This window comes from Phascolarctos cinereus, unplaced genomic scaffold, assembly GCF_003287225.1.
Source record: "Phascolarctos cinereus isolate Bilbo 61053 unplaced genomic scaffold, phaCin_HiC Scaffold_4;HRSCAF=312, whole genome shotgun sequence".
NCBI lineage: Eukaryota > Metazoa > Chordata > Mammalia > Diprotodontia > Phascolarctidae > Phascolarctos > Phascolarctos cinereus.
This window is the reverse complement of record NW_027555847.1, coordinates 586241065-586263116: the sequence shown is the minus strand read 5'-3', so window position 1 is coordinate 586263116 and position 22052 is coordinate 586241065. Positions and strand designations below refer to the sequence as shown.

The 22052-nt window shown below is 35.1% G+C and overlaps 1 protein-coding gene across 1 annotated transcript in view; it reads left to right on the top strand.

Annotated features, from left to right (window-relative positions):
- The window catches only part of RAD54B (RAD54 homolog B), a 129521-nt gene that overhangs the window by 15560 nt on the left and 91909 nt on the right, over positions 1-22052 (top strand). Inside the window, exon 3 of the mRNA XM_020968529.2 lies at positions 10924-11035. Coding sequence (XP_020824188.1) covers positions 10924-11035 — 112 coding nt within the window. The remainder of the gene's footprint in view (positions 1-10923; positions 11036-22052) is intronic.

Genomic DNA, 22052 nt, shown 5'->3' with positions numbered 1-22052 from the left:
TATGTGACAAAAGAAGATGAACAATAAAGAAATCAGATTTGAACTCTGTGCTTACCTGATAAATTGTAATTAATGGAAATGTGGAAATTAAATGGAAGATGCAAGGAATACACATTCAAGTGAATATTGAAACCCTCATTTGAAAAGTCAGATACCACATCATAGAAAAACCCTACTTGAATTTAAGAAGGCAGAAATTACATATACTGTACTTTTAGATCAGTGCAATAAAATTAGAATTAAATGACCTGTACAGTTATAAAACTATATGGAAACTGAAAATCTACTAAAAAATGATTATGTTAAAATATTAGGAAATTAATATTTAAAAGAGTTATATTACATATCAGAATCCATAGGAGGCAGCCAAAGGCTTTTCTGAAGGGTAAATTTATATCAAGTGACTACATCAGTAAGAAATAAAAGAAAAAAATAAACTTGTATCTAAAATTGCTAGGAAAGGAACAAGGTAATAATTCATATGAGCACAAAACATTTATAAAAGATAAGTGGAGTAATAAATAGAAGAGAAAGTGGAAGAATAATTGATTTAAAAACCAGTAGTTGCTTCCTAGCTGTGTGACCTTGGGCAAATCACTTAACCCCAGTTGCCTCACCAAAAGAAAAAAAATGGTTGATTTTTTTGGCGGGGGGGGAATAAAGATTAATTAAGTTAACAGATCTTCAGAAAATTGAATCAAAAAATGGAACAGAAAATGCTGATCAACAAAATTGCAGATCAAAAAGTAGATCAACACCGAGAAGAAATTAAGAATATTAGAGAATACTACACCCACCTATGTTCTTTTTTAAAAATAAGATTTATTGATGCCTTTTGTTTTTTTTTTTGCATTGCTATAGTTTCCCCTGTATCCCTTACTCTCTCTTTTCCAGAGAGCCATTCAAGATAACAAATAGTATTTTTTAAAGACAAAGAGGAAAAAAATCAGCATAGACGATCAATACATTGAGAAAGTCTGAAAATATGAGCAAAGTTTGTGAACCTCCCAGCTACATTCTAACAAATTAGAGAATTTAAAAGAGATAGATGATTATGCACAAAATACTTATTTCCAGTAGTGATGCAACAAGAACATATTAATTTAAATAAACTAATCTTAGAGGAAAAAAATGAGACAAATTAGGAAAGAATTACACTGAAAAAAACAACCAGAACAACTTTCCCTACTTCCTGCCTCACCAAAACTACCACCTGGTTAAGACAGGTCACAGCAGCATTCTTTTAAATTTTCTACAAACAATTTCTATATAATATAGATTATTAGTTAATATGCAGAAATGGGGGCATTGGCAAACAAACTTTATGAGGCCAATAGTGTTGCTTTTTATTCAAGGTAAAGATATCACTAAATATTATAGACCAGTTTCTCCAATAAATATAAATATAGTTACTAAATAAAATATTAGCCAAAATAATATAGCAATATACTAAAATTTCATATCCTAAGGAAGCAGGATTTATACTAGGTATGCAAACTTGGTTCAATATCATAAATACTACCTATGTGAAATGTAAACCAAAAAAAACATAGCAATAGATACAGGGAAGACCTTTGATGAAATCTAATATTCATTCATTATAAAAACACTAAAAAATGGATATAAAGGGATATTTATTTAACGCCATAAAAATGATCTACTTTAAGCCAATAGTTAACCAATAATGAGTGATGGACAAACAGAAGCATTCCCACTAAGACCAGGTAGAAAGCAAGGAAATTTACTGTTACTGCTTTCATTTTGAAATTCTAGCAGTTAAGATAAATCAGACAAAATGTGTTAGAATAATATTGGAAACGAAGTAGTAAGAATATAATTTTTTGCAGATGGTATCATTAGAAAATCCAGCTTCCTCAACCAAAAATATTCATCAAAATCACAGGATACAAGAATGTGCAAAAAATCATCTAGTATTCTAGTTTGCTGGTAAAAATAAAGCATAATTTTAAAAGAAACCCCATTTATAGCAACAAGAAAAACTATCAACTATTTAGGAATGAACTTATTTAAGAATGCATCGGACCTGTATAAAAACTACTGTAAAGCTCTATGATGACCAGAATAAAGGGGGACCTAAATAATTGACAGGACATTCAGATTAGATTAATAGAGTAAAATATTAATATAATAAAAAAAATTACCTCCAAAATTATTTATTTTGTGAAATACTAATCAAAATACCAAGAATTTTATTTATAGAATCAGAAAAAAATCATAAGGAAATTTATGTAGAAAAACAATTAGGCACAAACATCAAAGGAGCTCACTGGAGAGAAAAGCTGGTAAAGGTGGGTTTTTGCATTCAGGCTTTAAAATATATTTCAGAGTGATTATTATCAAAGCTTTGTGCAAAAAGTAGATTAGTGAGACAGAGTAGATGGACCAGACATCTGACCAAATTTAAAAAAAAATTAGCCTTTGATAATCCCTCAGAAAATGGAAAATGGGAAAAATAATTCACATTTTATGACTATACCTGGGGAAACTGACAATTGGTATAAAAGAGATGTAGACTCATGTCTTACAACATATACTTCAGAGAATTCCATCCAGATAATATAAAAATTTAAAAAACCTCTATAGTAATAATAGAAAAAAATGGAATGATGTGTATCTTGGTTCTAGCACACAGCACGTTGCCTGACACATAGTAGTCTTTTAATAAGTGTTTCTTGTCTTGGAGGGGAAATACATTTTTTAAAACTACAGGTAGAAAAAGTTAGGGACAAGATAGTCATGTATGGTATGTACTAAAAAAGAAAATTTCTTTGTAACAAAAACCTAATTAAATTACAAAATTGGGAAAAGTATTTACAATAAACACAAAAAGTTAAAAACTTGTCTAAACTTTATAAAACAGACTAAAAACTGTATGGCATAGAAAGATCTGTTAAAAAAAATCACAGGCCCAAACCCCTCCAAATACTCATAAAAAATGGTTCTAAACAAATTCTGAAGCAGCAGAACCCACAAAAAGACAGAGTGAAACAAATTTCCAGCCCAAGACAACCTGGATGATTGATCAGAAAGGTGTATCGCACCGGGCTGGGAGCACAGCACAGCGCGGCATTGGGCGCACAGGCTGCAGCAAACCTGGAGCAGGCCTCAGAGGACTGAATCCGGGCAGCTGTGGAGGTTTCCAGACTCCTCAATCCACAAATGCCAAAGACAACTTAGAAGGTCAGTGGGAAAAGTCTGTTTCTGTCGTGCTGAGAAGGAAGGCGGGGTTTCAGCTCCATTCCCCAAGAGCTGGCCCTGGGGGGGCAGCTGCTTCCCGAGCTTCCGGCCCACAGACTGAGGGGGAATCCAGTGGCTGATCAGAGAGGGACTGCAGGGATCTCTTTGCCAGTGCTGAGGCAGGAATCTCTTGCTTTGCCGTGTGTGGATCTGGGCCACAGTTCTGGGCGCAGTGCTGGGGTGAGGAGGAGCGCTGGCATGGTGGAGCTTGTAGTGGCTGTGGAGAGGAACCCCTCCTCACAGTTACAGGACAGAAAGGAATACTTGTGGTCACAGGCCAGGAAAGGAGTAAACACCTCGCCCCTTATCATACCACCTTGGAAGAACTGAAAATTTACAGGGCCCTATCTCTGAAAACAGCTACACAAACCCCTGAAGCTTGGGACGGTACATTCTCCACATTGGAAGCAGACTCTTACCTTAACAAAGAGTTTAAAACTCAAGTAATTGGCTGGGATCATGAGCAAGCAGCGCAAAAAGAGTCAGACTATATTATCTTACTTTGGTGAAAAAGAAGATCAAAATATACAACCAGAAGAAGACAACAAAGTCAAAGCTCCTACATCCAAAGCCTCCAAGAAAAATATGAATCAGTCCCAGGCCTTGGAAGAGCTCAAAAGGGATTTTGAGAAGCAAGTTAGGGAAGTAGAGGAAAAACTGGGAAGAGAAATGAGAGTGATGCAAGAAAATCAGGAAAAATAAGTCAACAGCTTGCTAAAAGAGACCCAAAAAATACTGAAGAAAATAACACCTTAAAAAGCCTAACCCAAATGGCAAAAGAGGTCCAAAAAGCCAATGAGGAGAAAAATGCCCTAAAAAGAAAAATTGGCCAAATGGAAAAGGAAGTCCAAAAGATTACTGAAGAAAATACTTCCTTAAAAATTAGAATAGAGCAATTGGAAGACAGTGACTTTATGAGAAATCAAGACACTGTAAAACAAATCCAAAAGAATGAAAAATTAGAAAACAATGTGAAATATCTCATTGGAAAAACAACTGACCTGGAAAATAGATCCAGGAGAGAGAATTTAAAAATTATTGGACTATCTGAAAGCCATGATCAAAAAAAGCCTAGACATCATCTTTCAAGAAATTATCAAGGAAAACTGCCCTGATATATTAGAACCAGAGGGCAAAATAGAAATTGAAAGAATCCACAGATCTCCTCCTGAAAGAGATCCCCAAAGGAAAACTCCTAGGAATATTGTAGCCAAATTCCAGAGTTCCCAGGTCAAGGAGAAAATATTACAAGCTGCCAGAAGGAAACAATTCAAGTACTGTGGAAACACAATCAGGATAACACAAGATTTAGCAGCTTCTACATTAAAGGACTGCAGGGCATGGAATATAATATTCCGGAGGGCAAAGGAGATAGGATTACAACCAAGAATCACCTACCCAGCAAAACTGAGTATAATCCTTCAGGGGAAAAAATGGTCATTCAGTGAAATAGAGGACTTTCAAGCATTCCTGATGAAAAGACCAGAGCTGAATAGAAAATTTGACTTTCAAATACAGGACTCAGTGGAACATGAAGAGGTAAACAGGAAAGAGAAATCATAAGAGACTTATTAAGATTGAACTGTTTACATTCCTGCATGGAAAGATGATATTTGTAACTCATGAGACTTTGTCAGTATTAGGGTAGTTGAAGGAAAAAAATTGTATGTATGTATATATAGATAGATAGATAGAGGGCACAGGGTGAGTTGAAGATTAAGGGGTCATATCTGGAGAATAAAATTAAGGGATGAGAGAGGATGATACTCGGAGAAGAAAGGGAGAGGTAGAATGGGGTAAATTATCTCACAAAAAAAAAAAAAAGTCTCTCACAGTGGAGGGGAAACAGGGGAAAGTGAGAGGGAATGAGTGAATCTTATTCTCATAGGATTTGGCTTAAGGAGGGAATAACATACACATTCAATTGGGTATGGAAATCTGTCTTACCCTACAGGAAAATAGGGGGAGAAGGGGACAAGAGAGCAGGGGGATGATAGAGAGGAGGGCAGATTGGGAAAGAGGGTAATCAGAAGCAAATACTTCTGAGGAGGGACAGGGTCAAAAGAAAGAATAGAATAAATGGGAGGGCAGGATAGGATTAAGGGAAATAGAGTTAGTTTTTCACAACATGTCTACTATGGAAGTGTTTTGCATAACTGCACATGTACAACCTATATTGAGTTGCTTGCCTTTTCAATGAGGGTGGGTGGGGAGGGAGGAAGGGAGAAAATTTGGAACTCAAAGTTTTAAAAACACATGTTTTAAAAAAAAATGTTTTCACATGCAACTGGGAAATAAGAAATACAGGAAATGGGGTACAGAAGTCTATCCTGCCCTACAGGAAAATAGAAGGGAGGGGGGAGAGATAGAAGAGAAGGCAGACCAGGGGAAGGGGTATTCAGAATGCATGCCATCTTGGGGTGGGGGAGGGGTGAGAAATTTGGAACTCAAAAACTTGTGGAAGTGAATATTGAAAACTAAAAATAAATAAATTTATATTAAAAAAAATAAAAAAACAAGACATGCTGCCACTAAAAAAAAAAATCACAGGATAACTTCTAGTCCACAAAGGATAAATGATCAAGGGATATAAAGTTTTCAAAAAAGGAAACAAATTGTTAATAATCACTTGAAAAATTGTTGAACCTTATTAGTAATCATAGATGCAAATTACAAAACTTTAAAAACTCATCAAATTCCATGCCATATTGTAGAGAAATAGGCATAATACTTTTTTTTATCATTATTAGGATTTCAGACTTTTGTAGAGCAGTCTGGCCCTACAAATTAAAAGATATTTTAAAAAAATCATATCCTTTGATTCATTAATTCCATTGTTGAGCATATACTATGAAAGTCAGTGAGAACCAAAAACCAGTGCTATCTGCTGAAGGTTTTCCTAGCAGCATTTATATGTAATTTCAAAAAACTGGAAGCAACATAAATGCCTAGTAATAGGGGAATGGTTAAAAAGTTTGTGGTACATTAACAGGAAGATAGGTGGTGCCTGATCTGGAGTCAGGAAAATCTGAGTTCGAATCCAACCTCAGACACTTACTATCTGTGTGACCCTGGGCAAGTCATTTAAACCTATTTGCCTTAGTTTCCTTATCTGTAAAATGAGCTGGAAAAGGAAATAGCTAACCACGCCAGTATCTTTGCCAGGAAAACCCCAAATAGGATCACAAAGAGTTGGATACAACTGAACAACTACAACATCGTTAACATAATGGCATGTTATAATGCCATTAAAACTGTTAAGTATGGAGAATGCAAAGAGCTCTGGAAAGACATTTATGAATGATGTGAAATAACAAGAGCAGAACCAGAGGAACAGAAATGTAGTATTTTAGACCACATAAGAAGAAAAATGAATGAAAATGAATGGGCAAAGAATCCTCATGGGTGCCTAGTGGAAGTAACTAAAACATTGCTATAATAATTTATACATTGAAATTAAATGGGCCAAGATGGCAGATTACAGATAGCAATCTAGCTGAACTCTCAACATTTCCTTTCAAAAAAAAACTTTAAAGAGTGCCTCAAATAAAATTTTGGAGTGGCAGAGCCAACTAAATGTTAGAGCAAGACATTTTTCTTCCTTAAGAAAACTCAGGTTGCCAACAAGAGACGTCTGTAATATCTAAAGCGCATGAGAAGAGAACACCAACAGTGGCTGCAAAAGTAGCAGTGGCTGCAGGAGCTCTTGTGAGAGAACATAAGGGTTCTGGACAACTGGTCAGAAAGAGATTACAGGGGGACCCTTTGCTGACACTGGGTACAGCTGATGTGAATTGGCAACTCTGTTGCCCAAATACTGTTCTGGGATGCAGTTCCAGGGTAGGGAAGAGCATCCCAAGGTCATTGTTCACAAAGAAGCAGGGGTTCTGCTCTCAGTTTCAAGGCAAAGAGTTGTGCTAGCACTTGCATCTGTAGGGGCTCAGGGGCACTTCCTGGGTAAAGACCAAAGCATAGACCAGGAGAGCAGTTCTCTCCTGGCGTCTCTCCCCATACTACCTTGGGAGCATCAAAAACTTTTGCAGACACCTAGAAATAGCTCTGAAAATAGCAGCATGAAAAAGCCTGAAGCTTGGGACAGTGCCTCCCCATCCCGAGGTGGGCACAGCCCAACTTTAACATAAATTCATAGTGAAGAAATAGGCTGAAAAAATGAGCAAACAATAAAAAAAAATTGTGACCGTTAAAAGTTACTATGGCAGGGAAGACCAAAACAAACTCAGAAGAGACAACAGTGGGAAAATAGCTACAAATAAAACCTCAGAGAAAAATGCTGATTGGACCCAAGCCCTACAATTCCTAGAAGAGTTAAAGAAAAACAAAAATGGGAAAGGAAAAATTGGAAAAAGAAAGGAGAGAGTGATGCAAGAAAATTACAAAAAGAGAATTAATAGTTTGGTAAAAGAGGTACCAAAAATACTGAGCAAAATATCACCTTGAAGAACAGAATTGGTCTAATTGTAAAAGAGGCACAAAAATTTATTGAAGAAAGAAGTCTTTAAAAGGCAACGTGGAAAAGGAGATACAAAAATTCACTGATGAAAAGAAGTCCTGAAAAAGCAGAATTGACCAAATGGAAAAAGAGGTACAAAAGCTCACTGAAGAAGATAATTCCTTAAAAATTAGAATTGGGCAAATGAAAGCTAATGAGTCCATGAGACATCAAGGAATAATAAAACAACATCAAAAGAAAGAAAAAAATAGAAGAAAATGTGAGATCAGAAAAACCAGTGACTTGGAAAATAGATTGAGAGATAATTTAAGAATTATAGGACCATCTGAAGGCCCTGATCAGAGTAAGAGCCTAGACATTATGTTTCAGGAAATTATAAAGGACAACTGTCCTATATCTTAGATCCACAGGATAAAATAGAAATTAAAAGAATATACAAATCACTTCCTGAAAGAGATCCGAAAATGAAAACTCCCGGAAATATTATAGCCATATTTCAGATGTCCTAGGTCAAAAAGAAAATACTTTAAGCATCCAGAAAGAAACAATTAAAATATTGTGGGGTATTTAGTGGCTTCTATGTTAAAGGATAGTAGAACTTAGAATACGATATTCTGGAAGGCAAAGGAGCTACGATTACAACCAAGAATAACCTACCCAGCAAAATTGAGTATAATTCTTCAGGGGAAAAAAAATGGATATTTAATGAAATAGGGGACTTTAAGGCATTCTTGTTGAAAAGACCAGAGTTGAAAAGAAAATTCGACATTCAAACACAAGACTCAAGAGAAGCATAAAAAGATAAACATGAAAGAGTAATCCTAAGGGACTCAATAAAGTTAAACTGTCTACATTCCTGTATGGGAATATAATACATGTAACTCCTAAGTACTGTATCATCATTAAGACAGTTAAAAGGAGTTTACATAGAGGGCATGGGTCTGAGTTAATTATGTTGGAAAGATATAAAAAAATGAAGGGGTGAGAAAGAGGGATGCACTGGGAGAAGTGGGAAGAGAGAGGTAGAATTGGAAAATTTTCTCACGTAAAAGGAAGTACTTTTACAGTAAAGGGAAAATTATTGGGATGGCAGACAATTCTTAAACTTCACTTCTTAGAGTTGGTTCAAAGAGAGTAGACTATATACACAGTCAGTTGTGTAGAGAAATCTAATATACACAATAGGGGAGGAAAAGGTATAACAGAAAGGGGGAGGGAGGGAGGAATGATAAAAAGGAGGGCAAAGTAAGGAAGGCAGTGGTTAGAAGCAACAGGATAAAAAGAGAGAAGAAACAGGAAAATGAGATGGAGGTAAATACACCATAATCAAGACTGTGAATGGGATGAGCTTACCTATAAAAAGGAAGCAGATAACAGAATGGATCAGAAACCAGAATTCAACAATATGTTGTTTACAACAGACACACTTGAAACAGAAGGATGTACACAGAGTTAAAATAAAGGACTGGAGTAGTATCTAATATGCTTCTGCTTAAGTAAAAAAGACAGGAATAACAATCATGATCTTTTATTTAAAATATGATTCATGTAACTTTGTCAATTTTTGATTCTATTTTCCACCAAAATTATTGATACAATCACAATACATATTATTAATTAAGGAATATAGAAGCTAAACACTCCACAATCCTTCCTTTTTCACTACTTCTTATTTTAATCATCTGTGTATAGGACAGTGCCTATAAAACAATAATCTTGTGATTTTTTTGTTCATCTGCTCATTTCTGCATTAGTGTAAGCAATTTGCTCAAATACTAAGTAAATTTTGTTAGTACATTGTATACACTATGCAGTATATACTTTATACAACACAGAAATGTCATTGGGTAATTAGATTATACAGTGTATAGGAAAAAGAAAATTTCTCCTACCACTTCCTGATGTAGTTTCTGGCATGATCATCTTATAGGAAAAGTATGTATTAACCAGAATACATTTAGTGTTACAATTTTTTTTTTGGGCTAGCCAGTGGGGTTAAGTGACTTGCCCAGGGTAACACAGCTAGTAAGTATTATGTGTCTGAGGCCAGATTTGAACTCAGGTCCTCCTGAATCCAGGGTCGTGCTCTATCCACTGCACCACCTAGCTGCCCCCCCAAACACATTTAAAAGAAGTGATTTATTTAGATTTTTTTTAGATTAATTTCATAGTTATATTAGAAAGCTAATTGGTTATTTTACTCATCAAACCTAACAAAATCATTATTTTTGAAGTTGTATAACACAAGAACCTTAAAATACTGGGTCAGGTAAGTGGCGCAGTGGATAGTGCACTGTCCCTGGAGTCAGGAGGACCAGAGTTCCAATCCAGCCTCAGACACTTGGCACTTACTAGCTGTGTGACCCTGGGCAAGTCACTTAGCCCCATTGCCTAGCAAAAACAAAACAAAAAAACCCCTTAAAATATTATGCTAGGCTTTCCTTTTGTGTCTTAGTTTGTAGATGAAAAAAAAAGTTTAAATTGGCCACCATTTAGAATGAATTTAGAAAATATTCTGTATTTGTAGAATAAATTACTGCTCTTAAAGATGACTTTTTGTTTGAAAGGGGTGTATGTGTGTGTGTGAGTGTGTATGTGTGTGAGAGAGAGAGAGAGAGAGAGAGAGAGAGACAGAGGGAGGGAGGGAGGGAGGGAGGGAGGGAGGGAGGGAGAGGGAAGGAGGAATGGTGTTCATAAATTTGCTAGTGCAACTTCGCCTCTTTAACAAAATCCCCCTCCCCAAAAATCTTGAAAACCTTGAAATTTATTGTAATTGGCGTTATGGATATATGATGTTGGATGCCCATGTCACAGCCAAATTTTTTTTAAGCAATTGAGCTGTCCCATACACTTGATATTGAGAAATCAGGCAAGGATTTGATCTGCTAATAGTACTTGGGCTGTTATTGTAACCTATTTACAAACTTGTCTATGTCTTACACTATAGTTAACGTTATAATCCTGATTCTGTGATTAAACTTTAAATACCTGATAAAAATGAAATTGTTTTAGAATGTTTAAAAGTTCTGGTTTTAAAAAATTATTCATTTTTATTTATCCTTTTTATGGATTAGATACACATAAAAGTGTCAGTATTATATATTTACCTCATAAGATAGTTATAATAATGAAACTTAATATGGTTTGAGAAGTTAAAAATAATATTTATGTTGGGATGCATTTTGTTTTCTTAGGTTGGTACAACTAAAAATCCCCAGCTGCATTTGCAACCTGATTCCAGAATTTGTAATTCTGTTTTAAGTGCTGCAACTTCTGAGGAATCTGCTAAAGAAAAAAATGATGCGGGTAAGTCCACTGGAAAGTACTAGTTTAAGGCAACTGGAGAGGTGTCGGTGAATACAACTAATACAAGTAAAGCCGTCTGTGTACATATATGATGACTATGTATATGCTAGGCCTGAAGACCATACTGGCCTTTGGATTAGTTTTTTAGTTTTTTTTATAAGTTAAAAAATAACACTGTTATTTTGTTGGTAGTTTGTTATTGATGTCTTAATTTAATTTTTAGTGATTAGATTAGTAGCCTTGCTATTTCCTCTATAATAAACTAGAGTGTTTGTGAAGTACAAAAAGTCAAATAATCTATCATCACTAAATATTTAAAGATTTGATATACTTCTTATGTATTCAATTTTTGTGAAAAGTATGTTTATTGGATTTATTTCAGAGGCAAGCAGTGTTTTTATCTTTTTAGCAATAGGAAGCCACTAAGGATTTCTGAATTTATGGCTGTTCATATGGGATATTGTTTGGATAGCTTTGTGAAGGATGAATTGGAGAGAGGAGTGATTGGAGCCAGGAAGTCCAGTTAGCAGGCAACCACAATAGAATAAATGGTAAAAACTAAAGGCATGATTGAGAGTAATTGCAGTGGGAATGAGAAGGATATTGTGGAGGCAAATTGATAAAATTTGCCAATTCACTGGAGATACAGAATTAGGGAGACATCAATTAGATGATTTTGATGTTTCAGTTTAGGGATACTGGGAGAGGTTAGTATTGCTATCAGCTGAAATAGAGAAACTTATATGGGCAAGTTTGTGAGGCAGTTTTAGACATTTGTAGTTTTAAGTGCCAGCATGCCATCTAGGGTATAGTGGTTCAGCTTGTTTGGAAATGTAAGATTGGAGGTTAGGGGAGAGTTCAGGATTGGCTATGTAGATTTGGGTGTCATAATAAAAACTCATATTTTTACAGCATTCTAAAATTTGTAAGGTTTTTTTATAACCATGTGAACTATAAATAATGTAATTATTATCCTAATTTTACAGATGAGGAAACTGAAGGTCTGAGAGGTTAACTGCCCAGGATCACTCAGCTAGAAGTGTTTTGAGAGACATACAGGCTTACTTGTTTTGACTTTCAAGCCTGGAACTTGTGATTCTAAAATTTCATCATTTAAAGTTGAGCACTATCAAAGGAAGAACTGTGATTTGTTTTGTGATAGAAAAGATTACTAAAATTACCTTGTCACCTTTTGACAAATAATTAGGTTAGTTTAAGATGTTTGGAGTTTGTGATGTATTTAATAAATAAAGCAAAGCTTTCTCAAATTAAATGTTTCAAAATTATATCTTATTTTGGTTGAATAAATAAATAGATGTAATTTAAAAGTCTATCCAGACTGGCTAGAAATTGGTTAGTGAATAAATATAGTGTCTGAGATATAGATACATATGAATACAGCTTGAAAATTTTATCTCTTTTGCTTGGTAATTTTTTTGAAGTCTTTTAATGCATTGGAGTACTGTGGGAGCATATATTTGAATTCAACTGTGAAAGGCTTTAATTAAGGTGGGTTGAGCCTTTATTATCTCATAAGCTATCAGAGTACTTACTTACTATGTATGCTGCTTCTGGGTTCCTAGCCTAGAGGTATGCTGAAGCCAGTTCATACTAGTTGGTTAGAGCTATTTGTTAAGTTTTCAGTATTTATACCTTTCAGCATTTATACCTTGGAAATCTGCATATGTTACAAATTAAAGTTTGTTTGTTTTGTTGATTGTTTTGTTGATTGTCTAGACTTAAGATGGTGATAAAGAAGATATTAATAATGCAAATTAAAGTTAAAAGGTTGTATGTGGTGTACATCCCCTCCCCCCTCTGGGGAGCTGGTTGTTAAACATTTATCGGAATAGTCTACTAGTAACTACTACTAGAAGATTTAAAAGGTTCAAGTTGATATTGTCCATGATATTTAGCATTCTCTTTCTCTCATTGTGTGGATGCCTTCCCCTTCCCCTCTACCATAACCAGCTCCCTACAGTGACTAATCTCCAATACTGTTACTTTATTTTGTAAAATTGCAGTTTATTTTGTTTTGTCTGTTTTGTGTTTCAGCCATGTTCTATGTCCTTCTGTTTTTTGGTCCCACCCCAGTTTCCTTTCTTTGGTCCCAAAGAAAAGAGTTAAGTTAAGTAAGATAGCAGTTTTTAATTTGTTTTATTGAACTCTTAACCCCTTTTCTGGCCAGATTAATTTAGGGAAAGTGTATGCTGAGATGGGGGGGATGGGGAGAGGCAGGCAAGATTTATGCTTTCCATTCAAAGAGAGAGGTTTACTAAGGAAAATAAGTTCCTTTCTGATACAGTCACTGACTACGTGTGCCAGCTCCTTGACTCTCTGTTTATTTATATAGTTAATATAATTTAGGGTCTGTGAGACATACAGGATGGTCTTGGATTTACAGATTCATGGAGTGTTGGTAATAGCTTTTTTTTTTAAAATTAATTAATTAATTATTTTTTTGTAAATTTATTTATTTTTAGCTTTCAATGTTCACTCCCACAAGTTTTTGAATTCCAAATTTATAGCCCATCTCCCCCCTCCTCCCACCCCAAGATGGCATGCATTCTGAATATCTCTTCCCCTAGTCTGTCCTCTCTTCTATCCCTCTCCCCTTCTCTTATCCCCTTCCCCTTCTATTTTCATGTAGGGCAGGATAGACTTCTGTACCCCATTTCCTGTATTTCTTATTTCCCAGTTGCATGTGAAAACATTTTTTTAAACGTATGTTTTTAAAACTTTAGGTTTCAAATTTTCTCTCTTCCTCCCTCCCCACCCACCCTCATTGAAAAGGCAAGCAACTCAATATAGGTTGTATATGTGCAGTTATGCAAAACATCCATAGTAGACATGTTGTGAAAAACTAACTCTATTTCCCTTAATCCTATCCTGCCCTCCCATTTATTCTATTCTTTCTTTTGACCCTGTCCCTCCTCAGAAGTATTTGCTTCTGATTACCCTCTTTCCCAATCTGCCCTCCTCTCTATCATCCCCCTGCTCTCTTGTCCCCTTCTCCCCCTATTTTCCTGTAGGGTAAGACAGATTTCCATACCCAATTGAATGTGTATGTTATTCTCCTTAAGCCAAATCCTATGAGAATAAGATTCCTCATTCCCTCTCACCTTCCCCTGTTTCCCCTCCACTGTGAGAGACTTTTTTTTTTTTTTTGTGAGATAATTTACCCCATTCTACCTCTCCCTTTCTTCTCCGAGTATCATCCTCTCTCATCCCTTAATTTTATTCTCCAGATATGACCCCTTAATCTTCAACTCACCCTGTGCCCTCTACCTATCTATCTATATATACATACATACAATTTTTTTCCTTCAACTACCCTAATACTGACAAAGTTCTCATGAGTTACAAATATCATCTTTCCATGCAGGAATGTAAACAGTTCAATCTTAATAAGTCTCTTATGATTTCTCTTTCCTGTTTACCTCTTCATGTTCCACTGGAGTCCTGTATTTGAAAGTCAAATTTTCTATTCAGCTCTGGTCTTTTCATCAGGAATGCTTGAAAGTCCTCTATTTCACTGAATGACCATTTTTTCCCCTGAAGGATTATACTCAGTTTTGCTGGGTAGGTGATTCTTGGTTGTAATCCTATCTCCTTTGCCCTCCGGAATATTATATTCCATGCCCTGCGTCCTTTAATGTAGAAGCTGCTAAATCTTGTGTTATCCTGATTGTGTTTCCACAGTACTTGAATTGTTTCCTTCTGGCAGCTTGTAATATTTTCTCCTTGACCTGGGAACTCTGGAATTTGGCTACAATATTCCTAGGAGTTTTCCTTTGGGGATCTCTTTCAGGAGGAGATCTGTGGATTCTTTCAATTTCTATTTTGCCCTCTGGTTCTAATATATCAGGGCAGTTTTCCTTGATAATTTCTTGAAAGATGATGTCTAGGCTCTTTTTTTGATCATGGCTTTCAGATAGTCCAATAATTTTTAAATTCTCTCTCCCTGGATCTATTTCCAGGTCAGTTGTTTTTTCCAATGAGATATTTCACATTGTTTTCTAATTTTCATTCTTTGGATTTGTTTTACAGTGTCTTGATTTCTCATAAAGTCACTGTCTTCCAATTGCTCTATTCTAATTTTTAAGGAAGTATTTTCTTCAGTAATTTTTGGACTTCCTTTTCCATTTGGCCAATTTTTCTTTTTAGGGCATTTTTCTCCTCATTGGCTTTTTGGACCTCTTTTGCCATTTGGGTTAGGCTTTTTTAAGGTGTTATTTTCTTCAGTATTTTTTTGGGTCTCCTTTAGCAAGCTGTTGACTTGTTTTTCATGATTTTCTTGCATCACTCTCATTTCTCTTCCCAGTTTTTCCTCTACTTCCCTTACTTGCTTCTCAAAATCCCTTTTGAGCTCTTCCAAGGCCTGGGACTGATTCATATTTTTCTTGGAGACTTTGGATGTAGGAGCTTTGATTTGTCTTCTTCTGGTTGTATATTTTGATCTTCTTTTTCACCAAAGTAAGATAATATAGTCTGACTCTTTTTGCTGCTTGCTCATGATCCCAGCCAATTACTTGAGTTTTAAACTCTTTGTTAAGGTAAGAGTCTGCTTCCAATGTGGAGTACTGTCCCAAGCTTCAGGGGTTTGTGTAGCTGTTTTCAGATACCATTCTTCCAATGATAAAGGTGTTTACTCCTTTCCTGCCTGTGACCACAAGTATTCCTTTCTGTCCTGTAACTGTGAGGAGGGGTTTCTCTCTGCAGCTACTACAAGCTCCACCATGCCAGCGCTCCTCCTCACCCCAGCACTGCTGCCCAGAACTGTGACCCAGATCCACACACAAGCAAAGCAAGAGATTCCTGCCTCAGCACTGGCAAAGAGATCCCTGCAGTCCCTCTCTGATCAACCACTGGATTCCCCCTCAGTCTGTGGGCTGGAAGCTCGGGAAGCAGCTGCCTCCCCGCCAGGGCCAAGCTCTTGGGGAATGGAGCTGAAACCCCGCCTTCCTGTCTCAGTACTGACAGAAACAGACTTTTCCCACTGACCTTCTAAGTTGTCTTTGGCATTCTTGGATTGAGGAGTCTGGAAACCTCCACAGCTACCCAGGATTCAGTCCTCTGAGGCCTGCTCCAGGTTTGCTGCAGCCTGTGCGCCCAATGCCGCGCTGTGCTGTGCTCCCAGCCCGGTGCGATACACCTTTCTGATCAATCATCCAGGTTGTCTTGGGCTGGAAATTTGTTTCACTCTGTCTTTTTGTGGGTTCTGCTGCTTCAGAATTTGTTTAGAACCATTTTTTATGAGTATTTGGAGGGGTTTGGAGGAGAGCTCAAGCAAGTCACTGCTTTCACTCTGCCATCTTGGCTCCGTCCCCAATAGCTAGCTTTGTTAATGTAAGCTGTTGCTTAACTCCTTTGAACCTCAGTTTCCTAATCTATAAAATGGCGATAATAATAATGGTGGTACTGTTATGAGTCTGAAAATAATAAATGTAAAGCACCTCATACTAGAATTCCTTAAAGGGAAGGAACTGGAAGGACCCTGAAGGAAAAAAAAAACCTCAAAAACTCCCAAATGGCACACAAATGTTGTTTTTGTATATTAACTTATGTCCTCTTGACAGATCTAAAGTTGGTGTGCCGCAGGCATTGTACATAAAGAAGTTAAGCAAGAAATGATAACAGGATATCTAGATTAACACAAGGTGTCCCCAAAATCCTAAAGCTGTACTAAGACTTTGGGGACTTCCTGTTTGTTGAGAAAAGTTATTTTCAATTCAATAAATTAATTTATTTTATAGCCAGATGTTATGGTTTGATATAAAAATCGTTTTGATACAACTCTATCTTTAAATGTAGTTTCTTACTCCTAATTCATAAACCAAATATAGCTTATTAAATTAAATTTAAGAAAATCAAGCGCATTCTGCATGCCACCTACCGTATTAAATGCTGGGGATATAAAGACAAAAACATAATTATCATTGTTCCCAAGGAGATTATGTATGAATTTCACTTTTGGGGCTTGTTTAATGTAATCTGTACAAAGATGATTTGATATACCTTGGGTCCATAGTTTTGGATGTAACATCCTTTGAAATATGTAATTTGGAATTTATTTCAGTGTTCCAAAGATCCATGATTGCAGCATTGTATTTATTTCCTCCATTAATTCAAATTGCAACCCCTCCATTCCTGTGTAGATAATCCTGATGATTGCTGAGGTTACAAGAAATTTATTATCTCCTAGACAATCTTATTGGCCTCTCAAAACCTAAAGAAGTCATCAGATACCGTATGTTACTAGGTTTTTTTAGCTTGAAGTCTTTGCATCTTGATTACAGAGAGTCACTTTCATGCCATGATGAAACACTGGAATTGGACTTTAGTGAAAGGATCGGGAATTAATTTCATTTTCTTGAGCTGCGGGTTTTTTTGAACTTATTTTGGCTAAAAGAAAAACCAGAGACTGATCGTTAGAATTTGTTTAAGCTGAACTCAATTCTTTAGTTTAGTTTGTTTTGCCATATTGGATTTTTCTGTCCTTTTATTTCTTTTTTGTTGTTATTTGTGAATTTGGTAAATGGGGTATTGAAAAAGTCAATCATGTATATAATTTTCTTGAGTTTCTCTGGTAATGTAAATATGGTATAAGTCACTTAACTTTGTTAAACATACTACAGGAAATACTTTGTTAATTATTTCTACCATCATTTAATTTCCTGCTTTAGTATCATAATTTTCAAGTCCTTGATTATACTCAAAATATTGAAATATAAGAATTTTCTATTTCTAAAAATGCTTTTAATTTTATAATTATATTTTGTAGTGTGAAATTTAATTGGGGGTAGTGGTGGTATAGCTTTGGGGATGCCTTTCTTCAGTGCTCAGTTTAGGTTTTTTTGATGTATGTTATCAAAAGAAGCATTTAGGAACAGCTAGGTGGTGCAATGGATTGAGCACTGGGCCTGAAGTCAGGAGGACCTGGGTTCGAATCTGGCCTCAGACCAAACACTTGATACTTACTAGCTGTGTGACTCTGGGCAAGTCACTTAACCATAAATGCCTGAAAGAAAGAAAAGCATTTAACTAAATGAAAATTATATTATAATACCTGACCTAATTTGACTAATATTTTGAGTAAGTGCATTCTTTTTAAAGTACATAAAATCATTACAATAGTAGAAGGAAATAACAAGTATGTATTACTTAAAGTTTTTAAAATCAGCCTATTTGATCTCCTATATTCACATGGGTGAAGCAATAAAATTAAACAATAACTAGATTTATTTTCATTATGTTAGTATGTTTGTTTTCTGTGCAGATTGAAAACTCAAGGGCTCCTTTCCACATTAATAGTCCTTTAATAAAGTTAACCTGTTGTAAATGCTAATTTCTTACTAATAGTTGAACAAAGTTGAGATGGGCGAAGACAACTATGCTCCCTAGGCAAAGTTTGAAAATTGTGTCCTGGACATGTCTGCTGAAAACTTTTAGACTATAACATAACATAGACAACAGTCACCAAAGAAATACCTTTTTGTCATAGACAGTAGAATTTTTGTAATCTTTAAAGTATGTACATTTACAAAAAATAATAACGTATCTGTTATTATCCATCTCTCCCTTCATCCCACAAATTGTACTCTAAGTGACTGATCAAGTTGCTTAACTCCTAATTCTGGCTGTGTGACAAAGTATACCATCAAATAAGTTTTGTTGATATATACCAGAAGAACAGCTGCCAAATTGAAGCACCATTTAATTTATAATTAGAAAGCTTGGTGTGCAGATAACTAGGGAACTCTTGAACTGTAATGACATTTATAGGACAGTAGATAGAATATGAACTTAGAGCCACAAAGTCTGTGTTAACTCCCACCTGACACTAGTGAGTTGACCATTAAATACATCACTGAGCCTTTTTCAGGTTCAGTTTCCTTACCTCTAAAATGAAGATAATAATGCAGTACTTTCCTTACAAGCTTGTTGTGAAGCTTAAATAATAATAATAATAATAATAATAATAATAATAATAATAATAATAATAATACATGTAAAGTGTTTTACGAACCTTAAAGAACTAAATGTCAGTTATTATGGTACATATATTTTCTCCTCCAAAAAAAATTTTAAATTTCTTTTGCTTTTATATCACTTTTCTTTCTCAATAGGTGCTTCTCCCATTCTCATCCAGTCAGCCTTCCATTGTCACAAAGAATAAAAAAGGAATAGAAAATAAATAGCTCAACAAAACTAAATTCATTAACCAAGTGTGACAATTTACACATCAATTTACAAACAATGTTACATATCTATAGTTCTCCCCTCTTCTAATGAAGGAAGGGAAGTGAATTTTCTTATTTCTTTTTTGAGGAGGAACTTGGTAATTTTTATATAAAAACCTTGCTTTTTTATCTTTGATCTCCTTGGAGTATATGCCTAGCATTGACATCTTAGTCACTTTAGGTTAGCATAATTCTAAATTACTTTTCAGAAAAATGCTATCTCCTTCCAGAGAGAGAACTGATGAACTCTAAGTACGGATTGAAGGATACTTTATTCACTTACTTTATTTTTCTGAACGTGGCTAATTTGGAAATGTTTTGCATGACTTCACAAGTATAATTAATATATTGTTTGTCTTTTCTGTGAGTAGAGGAGGTACTGGAAAAAGGGAGAGAACTGGGAACTCAAAATTTAAAAAAAAAGAATCCTAAAATAAAGTATAATTTTTTTTTAAAAATTACTTTTCAAAATGGTGGTACTAATTCACATCTCCAACAATATATTTAGTGTGCTTTCAGCAATTATAAGACAGACCCAATGTTGTCTTTCCACAACCATTTCAATGTTGTTTATTTCTGTGCTTTTTCATCTTTGTCAACTTGCTTATGTGAGGTGAAACTTCTGAGTTCTTTTTACATTTCTCTCATTAGTTATTTGGAGCAATCTTTTACATAGCTGTTAATAATTTGCCATTCTTCTTTTGAGAACTGTTGCTATTCTTTGACCATTATTGGGGAATTTCTGTTGGTCTTATATGTTTGTGTTAGATCTTTGTATCTTTTGGACATCAGACCCCATCAGATATTTGATGTAAAGATTTTTTTTTCTTAATTGACAGTTCCCCTTTTTTATATCGTTGTTGCATTGATTTTGATTGTTCAAAAGTTCTTTAATATTATAATTCATACAACACATTTTTGTGAGTTCACTTTCAACTCTTGTGACTGAAATATAGTATAATAGTTGTTACTTCTGGAGGTTTTTAAATGTGTTGTTTTTGTGGATATTATAGAAAATTTATTAATTCTCATTTTTGTTTAAATTCAACTTTTATATATTAAATCTGATTTTGCTTGGAATAAGTGAGGTCTTTTAGTTGATTTTTAAAGGTACGTCAGTCATGACAATAGTTAATGTTTACAGACAATTAAAAAATTGTGTGATTCTTAATTCTATCTTTCTCTGTTTCTACCGCTTTACCATAGTTACTGTAGAAATGGGAGTCACATGGTACTGAGTGTCATTTTGTATTTTTGTTTCATGGGTTGCTGTTATCAAATAATTCATTATTGAGTTGCCAGTCTACTCTTAATGAGCCTTTTTCTACTTAGCTAGTTTGTTCTCAGAAAGAAGATACATTTTGTCACTGATAGAACTGGTCCAGGGCTTATGTTCCAATAATATAGCCTTGAACTATCTGGAATTACCTCAATACCATCATGAGGCATCATTTTTGTACACTTACTTGGTATATATTCTCTTTATATTTATTCTGTATACACACATTTGTGTGTGTGTGTGTTTAATCTCCCTGTTATTTCCCCCTTGCTTAGAATATAAGCTGTATGTAAATAAGGGTTGTTTCATTATCTTTGTATCCCCAGTGCCTTGCACAGTGCCTGGCACATAGTAGGAGCTTACTAAATACTTGTGGGTTGATTTATTCTGTTCTTGATATTGTCCTTATGTGAAGTTCTGTCTCCAGTAGCAGACAGCTGATTTCTTGGCTTCCTGTCAGTGTTGTAAAGAGTTTCTCTAAACTAAATGACATCACTGATGCTAGTTTGGCTGATGCCCTGTTGGACTCATTTTAAGAGTTCCCAAGTATCTGAACCTAACCAGAGTCATCTTCTGGTACTGTTATATGCCAGCAAATCTTAAAGTACCATAATCTTCAAGGATTCAAGTTGCCTTTCACCCGGAGAACAGTTGAAAGACTCATTGGACAGAAATAGGTTATGAGTATTACAAATGATGAATTACATGTATTAAATGGCATAAAACATATAATCAAAGAATTATATGACTATAAAAGGATGTGAGCTGATTATGTAAAGAGAATGAAGAATAATGGATGGCTAACCTTCTTGCTGCATTGGTACCAATGTAATGTCAAAAGGTCAAGAACAATGCCCCTGGCATGTTGGATGAAAATCCTACAAAAGCCTGTGAATTTATGGGGCCAACTAGAACAGGATAAGAAAGAATGGATGGGTTGCAATCTGTGCCATTGGTGGGATATATAACTTTTTGATATCAGTGAAATCATCTATTGAGATACTGAAGTATATCAGTCATGCACCAGTATTTCTGAGCTAAATATAATGTTGAGTTATAGAATTAACATAAATGGTTATTAATAAGTTGTAGCAGTGTTACATGAAATTAGCAACATAAATAGTCATTATTTTAAATTATTATTTCATTTAAAGTAGGCCTTAGAATAAGGAAGACATGGGTTGAAGTATTCCCCTGGCAAGGATACTGATTATGAGATTCTGGGCAAGTCACTTAACCTCATAGTACCTAGGCCATCTCTAAGAAGTTGTAGAACATGTTGATTTGAATTGGTTCACTACCATAGTCTGACATTTGTAAAAATATAAATGTGGACTAATATTCAGAACAACTACCTGTTCTAAATTTAACGATCAAGGACTATTTAAAGTACTTGATAAAAATAAAATAGATTGAAGAACAAAATTAGTGACTAAGTCTTCACAGATTGCTCTTAAACAAATCAAGAGGCTGCGCTGGTTTTTAATTATTGTGT